The following is an 8226-nucleotide window of genomic DNA, read 5'->3' as shown; positions in this document are numbered from 1 at the left end:
ACAGCAGGGTCTGGGCTGCCGTGGAGGGACAGAAGAGGTGGAGAGGGTCAGCTTTGTCTGGCTGTGAACAGCTCCTCTGCTCCGGGTTTGCAGGCTGGACTCAGAGGATGGCGATGGTGCTTGGTGCCCTGAGATCCCGGTGGAGCCTGACGACCTGAAGGAGTTCCTGGAGATTGATCTGCACGCACTCCACTTCATCACGCTGGTGGGCACCCAGGGCCGCCATGCTGGGGGCCACGGCAATGAGTTTGCACCCATGTATAAGATCAACTACAGCCGGGACGGGACCCGGTGGATCTCCTGGAGGAACCGGCATGGGAAGCAGGTGAGGAGGCAGGTGGGGACTGCACAGGGTGGTGGGTGGGGGGGCTGCATCTGCCCATCCCCACCGCGCTTCTCTCTCCCCAGGTGCTGGATGGAAACACCAACCCCTACGACATCGTCCTCAAGGACCTGGAGCCGCCCCTTATCGCCCGCTTTGTCCGCTTCATCCCCGTCACTGACCACTCCATGAACGTCTGCCTGCGTGTGGAGCTGTACGGCTGTGTCTGGCTGGGTGGGTGGTGTGGTCCTGTGTCCTTCCCCATACCCCCAGAGCCCAGCTCAGGGGCTGTCCACCCCACTGAGGGCTGGCAGCCAGCAGCAGAGTGTCCGACATGGGTGGCCGCTCAATCTCCCTTCCCCACAGATGGGCTGGTGTCCTACAACGCGCCGGCTGGGCAGCAGCTTGTCCTTCCCGGGGGCACTGTCATCTACCTGAATGACTCGGTGTATGATGGGGCGTTTGGGTACAGGTGAGGACTGGGCAGGCTTGTGCACGTGGTGGGCATTGTGCCGGGCAGGAGGGGATGGGAGTGTTCTTCCCTGCATTTGCAGGCTGATGTGCTGATCCTCAGCTCAGCGAATACTCGGGGTCTTCCTGAAGCAGGGGACGCGGCCAGCTCTGGGAGGCTGCACATGGTGGTGGGGAGAGCGTGATGGGGAAAGCACCCCCAGCCCTTCTCTTGGATTTATGCTAACCACACTGTGCGTTCAGCACCCCGCTGCCTTTTCCAGAGAGAACATCAAGAGGAACAAAGCCCCCTCCTGAATTTCCCAGGGGGTGCAAGGATCTGCCAGGGGGCTCTGGGTGGTGTCAGGTTTGTGGGATTGGCAAAAGTCACAGTCTCTTCCCCCACTAATGTGTGCCAGCATGACGGAGGGCCTGGGCCAGCTGACGGACGGGGTATCGGGGCTGGACGACTTCACGCAGACCCATGAGTACCACGTCTGGCCGGGGTACGACTACGTGGGCTGGCGCAACGAGAGCACTGCCGGCGGCTACGTGGAGATCACCTTCGAGTTCGACCGCATCAGGAACTTCACTGCCATGAAGGTCTGTGCCCCCTCCACCCCAACCCCCATCCCTGGCCCCTGCCATGGCCGTGCTGACGGGCTGACCCACAGGTTCACTGCAACAACATGTTCGCCAAAGGGGTGAAGATCTTCAAGGAGGTGCAGTGCTATTTCCGTGCTGACACCAGCGAATGGGAGCCCAGTGCTGTCTCCTCAGTGCTGGTGCTTGACGACGTGAACCCCAGTGCCCGCTTTGTCACCGTGCCCCTGCTTCACCGCATGGCCAGTGCCATCAAGTGCCAGTACTACTTTGCTGATGCCTGGATGATGTTCAGTGAGATCACCTTCCAGTCAGGTACTTGCCTCCAGGAGCCCCATGGGAACCGGACCCTCCTGGGGATGGGTTTCAAGGAGGGAGTGGGGCCGTGGGGCACCTATTCCCCCCACTCTGTTGCTCTCCTCTTCTTCCTTGCTAGATGCAGCCATGTACAACAACTCGATGGCCCCCCTTGATGTGCCTGTGGTTCCCACCACTTATGGTAAGCATCAAAAAGTATGTCGCCCTGAGCTGGGTGGGGAGATGCTATGGGGGGTCTCTGCCCCATCCAATGGAGGAAAGGGGCAGGGCTCCCCCTGCACCCCAGAGTGACCAGCTCTTGCTGTCCCCTCCTCCTGCCAGACCCCACGCTCAAGGTAGATGACAGCAACACGCGCATCCTGATCGGGTGCCTGGTGGCGATCATCTTCATCCTGGTGGCCATCATTGTCATCATACTGTGGCGGCAGTTCTGGCAGAAGATGCTGGAGAAGGTGGGCAAGGATGCAGTGGCTGGTGAGGTGCCTCAGCATGGTGGGCTCATCCTGGGCAGGTTCTCCTGGGAGCTCAGCACAGGGAAAGCAGAGTCTGTGCAGGGGCTGATGATCCCTTCCCCTTCTCGGGAAGGTTGTGAATTGCACCCATCTCCCAGGCCAGGGGATCTAGCTGAGCAGAGTGGTGACTTTGGGACCTGCCTACTTGTCCATCCCTTCATTCTGAAGCTGGGCTGAGGGAGAGGAGCTCGAGGTGGGTCTCAGCTAACTGAGGGCAGTTGCAGAGGTGATGGAGTAAAGTTCCTTTCCATAGAGGCAGACAATAAAAGGGGGGGACATGAGGACAAATGGCATCCCTAGGTGGGTGCTGCAGCCGTGGGACAGGGCACTAGAGAGGGGTGCTCAGGGCTAGGCATGGCCACAGTGCCATGAAGCACAGAAGACCCCATCCCGCCAGTGCTGCAGAGAGCCCCCATCCCACCTCTCTCCTTCCTCGCTCTGCTCTCACAGGCATCACGACGGATGCTGGATGATGAAATGACTGTCAGCCTCTCCCTGCCTAGCGAATCCAGCATGTTCAACCACAACCGCTCCTCATCCTCCAGCGAGCAGGAGTCCAGCTCCACCTATGACCGCATATTCCCCCTGGGCCCCGATTACCAGGAGCCCTCCCGCCTGATCCGCAAGCTGCCCGAGTTCACTCCAGGGGAGGAGGACGCAGGTGAGAACCAGGACACTCCAAGTGCTCAGAGCCAGCCGCTACGCACTGAGCCCAACGCAGCCCCAGGCCCCGCTTTTGGCCAAGCTCCAAGCATTTTGGCACAGAGGGGTGGTGAGGGCAGTGATGTTGCATGAGATCTCAGTGTCTGCAGGAGTCCAGCTGTGCCGGGGCAGTGTGGGGGTCTCTGGGGACGATGGGGACAGAGAAGCCGGTGACTGGAGCGCAAGTGGGTACTGGGGAACGGAGGGTGTGGAGGAGGACACCCACAGCAGGGCTGGCCCTGCTGTCACCCCCAGGCTGCAGTGGTCCCGTGAAGCCATCCCAGGCCAGTGTCCCTGAGGGTGTCCCCCACTACGCTGAGGCTGACATCGTGAACCTGCAAGGTGTGACGGGCGGCAACACATACTCGGTGCCAGCTGTCACCATGGACCTGCTCTCCGGCAAGGATGTGGCCGTCGAGGAGTTCCCTAGGAAGCTGCTGACCTTCAAGGAGAAGCTGGGGGAAGGCCAGTTTGGGGAGGTGAGTGAGAGCTGGACCTGCCCTGAGCAGGACCGAGGAAAGGCTCTGTCTGGTTCATGGGGGCTGGGGGAAGCTTTTGGTCAGCGGAGATAACGGCTGCCTGTTTCCCCCATGCAGGTTCACCTCTGCGAAGTGGAGGGGATGGAGAAGTTCACAGGCAAGGACTTTTCCCTGGAGTGCTTGGACGCCAGCTCCAACCACCCTGTGCTGGTGGCTGTGAAGATGCTGCGTGCGGATGCCAACAAGAATGCCAGGTATGGAGTTGGGGGTGCACCCCCTGGCATTTCTCTCCCCCACAACCCGTGTGGATTTCCCTCAGAAGGGCTGGGACACTTGGAAAGTGTCCCCTGCCTCCAGCAGCCAGGTGCTCGGTGCAGCTGCAAGGACCACTCACGTCTGAGCTGTCTGGGGATTCTGGACTGCTGTGGTTCAGGACTCTTGGTCCTTGCTGGTCCTAACCTGCTTCCCAGCAACCCATCTAGCTGCTGAGTCCACCTTACAGCCATGCCTGTATCAGCCCCGAGCTCTCCCTCATGACCCTCAGTCCCAGCGGAGGGGACCCATGGGTCCCCGTGAGGCTCAGGTGGGCGGGTGGCACGCTCAGCTGGTCTGTGCGCACCTCCATGCCCCTCTGGGTCTGTCTATCCGATCCGTGTGGTTTCTGTTCCGGAAAGGAATGATTTTCTGAAGGAAATCAAGATCATGTCACGGCTGAAGGACCCCAACATCATCCGGCTGCTGGCGGTGTGCATCACGGACGACCCGCTGTGCATGATCACCGAGTACATGGAGAACGGAGACCTTAACCAGTTCCTGTCCCGCCAGCAGGCAGGCAGCCCCTCTGCTGGCCAGGAGCCCACCATCAGGTACCACTGCCAAGGATGGGCAGGCGGGCAGCTGTGGGGTGCTCTGTTTGGGCCATACCCACCCTCCACTGCCATCCTGTCTGGTGCCTCAATCCTCCCTTGTCCTTCACCCCGGCAGCTACAGCGACCTGCGGTTCATGGCCACCCAGATTGCCTCTGGCATGAAGTACCTCTCCTCCCTCAACTTCGTGCACCGAGACCTGGCCACACGCAACTGCCTGGTGGGGAAGCAGTACACCATCAAGATTGCTGACTTCGGCATGAGCAGGAATCTCTACAGCGGGGACTACTACCGCATCCAGGGCCGAGCAGTGCTTCCCATCCGCTGGATGTCCTGGGAGAGCATCCTGCTGGTACGTCGAGGCTGGGGTCCTGATGAACACCAACATGGCCCTGGGGCTGCTCACAGCCTCTTTTCCTCGGGCTGGGAGTGCAGAAGGGATGGAGAAGTCCATCCTCCCTGGAGCCCAGCTTTGGGGTGAAGCATGCAGAAAGCAGGAGTGGTAGCAGCTTTTTGAGGCAGGATGTGGGAACTGTGGTGATCTTTGGTGTCCTGGTGTCCAACCTTTGAGTGGAATGCTTGGCATCCTCTCCTGGCTGTGGTCAGACCTGGAAGAGGGAGCAGGGTTAGTTTTTATCTGTGCAGGGAGCTGGGTCCTTACCAAGCCCCACCTCTCAGAGCAGTCCCTGCAAGCCAGACCCAGAGCTCACCAGGCTCTGGCCCCAGGCAGAGAGCAGGTCTGCAGGATTGATCCCACACTGGGCCCAGATCTGGAAGCTGAAGCATCCAGAAAGAGGTTCTGAACCTCGGGCATGTTGGGCTTATGGAGCAGGATGGTGTAATGCCCATGCCCAACCCCGCTCTGCTCCCTCTGGCCAGGGCAAGTTCACAACAGCCAGCGACGTGTGGGCGTTTGGCGTGACGCTGTGGGAGACCTTCACGCTCTGCCAGGAGCAGCCCTACTCCCAGATGTCTGATGAGCAGGTCATCGAAAACACTGGCGAGTTTTTCCGGGACCAGGGCCGGCAGGTAGGGATGGGATGGGGTGGGACAGGCAGCGATGCACTGGGGACCCCGGGGAAAGACTTTGAGGTGACCAGAAAGGGAGCTTGGCTATGGGTGAGTTATGGGGTGGGAAGTCCTCTGGAAAGCAGTTCTGGCAAAGGGCAGACCCAGAGATGGGTCCCAGACTGGGAGATGTGGGCAGGTGTCCCCAGCCTCGCCACTGTGCAGTCAGGGATCCTCTTGCCCCAGAACACATAGCAGCGCAGCCCCCCACCCCAGGGCTCCCCAGGAGCAGTTTGTTTTTTGGTTTCTGTGTCAATAACTTTCACTCTTTGTCATCTTTGGTTTTTGTTTTGAAGACCTACCTTCCCCAGCCTGCACTGTGCCCTGACTCAGTGTATAAGCTAATGCTCAGCTGCTGGAGACGGGACACTAAAGATCGTCCCTCCTTCCAGGACATCCACCGTCTTCTCCAGGAGTCAGCCAGTGAAGAATGATCTCTGTGGCTCCCCCTCAGCCCGATCCCCATCCTTCCCCATCCCCGAGGAGCCCCATACGCAAACCGAAGCCACTTCACTCGGACTTTAGCAATACAACCCGGGCAGCTGGTCATGTTCTCATTGTACAGTGAAGACTCCGAGGAAAACCCCAAAGGCAACAAGGAGAGCCATGGTGTGGGATGACTCGGACCTCCCGCTCGCATGCTGACCCGAGCCCGGGAGCGACGGGGGCTGGGACAAGGGTTATTTATTGATGCAGCATCTTCTTGGTGACGATGGCCGGGACAGAGTGACATCTCACACTCTCGGTCGGAGAGGAGAAACGTCAGCAGAACTTTCTTCATGAGGAAACTCCTGGCCCAGGCGCTTGGGGAAGGGATGCGTGTGAGTACCTGCCTGCTGGAGCAGGGACCATCCAGCAGCCACTACCTACTTGAGAAGGAGCCTGGAGTTGCCACTAGCTCACAGTGGGCTGTGCAAGTACAGGGTGAAAACAAAAATACTCCAGACATTTTGGGCTTTGGACAGACCGCATGGAGGGGCAGGAAGCCCCGTCCCTGTGAGCCAGACCCCAGTTGCACAGGGAGAAGCCCAACAGCACCCCCAGCTCCTCACTCAGCTGCTGGAGTGGGCAGCATGCTAAGCCGTGGCTCCTCTGTGTTGGTTGGGGAGGAGCAGACATACCAGACCCAGGGAGAGACGCACCGAGAGGACCTCTGACCACAGCCACTTCAGAGCTGCTCAACTGCCCACAAAATGCATTTTGGATGCCCCGTGGGTGTGGCACAGTAGCCAGCGGCGAGATGTTAGTACCTCTCACCTCCAAGGGGAAATCTTCAGGTCCTCCTCTCCCAGGGTTAACCCACATCACCACCTGCCATGAGAGAAATGCACATAACAGAGCTTTCATCAGCTACTGCCCCACGCCCAGGCCTGCAACAGCCTGTGGGCAAGGAGCAGTGGGCACCCTGGCTGGCCCTGGCCCTCAGCCCAGGGACTGTAGCTTGGCTGAAGCACCTGGGTTGGACTCTGCCACCTTGAGCATCCTGCAGCAGTCTGGCGCTGGTCTATCCTCCCAGATCCAGCAGCTCCATGAGCAAACCGGGCAGGTGCCAAAGCTGTGTGCCCCTCTGGAGCCCCAACAGGTTACCTGTAGTGCTCCAAAATCAAATCCTCCTGTGGCTGGACAGAAGGAACTTTGTACTTAGAGGGTACACGGACCCCTCCATACTTTTGTACACATTAGTTCAGCACCATCAAGTCACGCGTGGCACAGTTTCCAGTATACTATTGCTAAGGCATGTATATATTCAGTAGATGCACCTATATAGGGGCAAACCCGCTGAAGAGACACTTGCTACATGAATCTGTTTGCATGGTTTCTTTGTGGCACTTCAGAAGCTATCTCACCTCTTCCACGGGCACTCCTGGGAGCCCGGCTGGTACTCACGTACCAGGGGGCTCTGAGGCTGCACCGTGTGCCCCAAAATGCTGTGTGGGGGAGCTTGGGGGAGTGCACACAGGTAGCACTGTAAGAGGTGGAGGAAGGATGCTCAGGAGACCTGCTGATTGACCCACACCAGTTGTCCATCTCCTTGGATGACAGGGTGGGTGCTGTGAGGCTCAGCATCCACATCAGGAGGTGCCCATGGGCAGGGACAGAGGCAGGACAGTGAGTGTGGGAGAGGGGAGGGCAGGGCAGGGATAGGGGGCTGTGCTCTGTGGAGGGGTTGGCTGGTGTCCCTGCACGTGGTCCTGCTGGCTGTGACAGGCGAAGTCACGTCCTGGCTGCACATGTAGCCCACAGCAGCGCTGGGAACGAGGACAGGCTCTGTTAGTGCCTGTAATTGGTACCTGCCTGCGTCTGCCCACAGATGCCCTCTGCCTGTTCAGGGTGTGTCGCAGCCTCTTCCAGCCCTGCCTTAGCAACCCAGGAGCACTGAGCTGGGCAGGGACACATCTGCCCCACGGGCACTGCGGCTCCTGCTGACTTGAGCCCCTGGGTCTGTGCCTGGGCACCTGGCACAGGGGACTACACAGCCACGGGCTCAGCAGCATGTTAGGGTGCCAGGGGAGCAGCCCCATTTCCTGCGGAGTCGTGGGGGGCCAGTGAGTCCATCTCCTGCCCCAGCTGTGATGCCAGCCCTGTGGCCGCTGCACACCCAGACCTCTCCACTATGGCAGCACCAGGAAAAAGTGACCCAGTGGCATTTCTGTTTGGCTGCGAAACGTCTCTCTGTGGCAAAGGATGTGAGGGCAGAGTGTGCCAGGGCTGGCGAGGCAGGGCAAGGCAAGATATGGCAAGGCAAGGTAAGCACCAGAGCTGCTCGGCGGAGTGGGCGGGGCCTGAAGCACAGGGGCGTGGTCCTCTGGTGGGCGGGGCCAAGGGGCCGCCTCTCATCGCGCTCCGCCCCTCGCTCTCGCTCCACTATCACGCCACCGGCGGTGTGGTCCCCGCCCCCTTCGCG

General features: G+C 59.8%; 1 protein-coding gene across 1 annotated transcript in view; it reads left to right on the top strand.

The window, feature by feature from the left end:
* Positions 1 to 6017, top strand: part of DDR2 (discoidin domain receptor tyrosine kinase 2) — an 8171-nt gene extending 2154 nt beyond the window's left edge. Inside the window, exons 3-16 of the mRNA XM_010193941.1 lie at positions 94 to 325; positions 409 to 556; positions 689 to 794; positions 1192 to 1375; positions 1447 to 1690; positions 1812 to 1874; positions 2015 to 2145; positions 2656 to 2866; positions 3163 to 3386; positions 3504 to 3640; positions 4061 to 4252; positions 4371 to 4605; positions 5133 to 5282; positions 5618 to 6017. Coding sequence (XP_010192243.1) covers positions 94 to 325; positions 409 to 556; positions 689 to 794; positions 1192 to 1375; positions 1447 to 1690; positions 1812 to 1874; positions 2015 to 2145; positions 2656 to 2866; positions 3163 to 3386; positions 3504 to 3640; positions 4061 to 4252; positions 4371 to 4605; positions 5133 to 5282; positions 5618 to 5755 — 2395 coding nt within the window. The 3' untranslated portion in view covers positions 5756 to 6017. The remainder of the gene's footprint in view (positions 1 to 93; positions 326 to 408; positions 557 to 688; positions 795 to 1191; positions 1376 to 1446; positions 1691 to 1811; positions 1875 to 2014; positions 2146 to 2655; positions 2867 to 3162; positions 3387 to 3503; positions 3641 to 4060; positions 4253 to 4370; positions 4606 to 5132; positions 5283 to 5617) is intronic.
* Positions 6018 to 8226: the final 2209 nt, after the last annotated feature.

This window comes from Mesitornis unicolor, unplaced genomic scaffold (assembly GCF_000695765.1).
Source record: "Mesitornis unicolor isolate BGI_N332 unplaced genomic scaffold, ASM69576v1 scaffold19561, whole genome shotgun sequence".
In the NCBI taxonomy this organism is placed as follows: domain Eukaryota; kingdom Metazoa; phylum Chordata; class Aves; order Mesitornithiformes; family Mesitornithidae; genus Mesitornis; species Mesitornis unicolor.
Note: the sequence above shows the minus strand (reverse complement) of the source record. Positions and strands in the feature narration are given on the sequence as shown.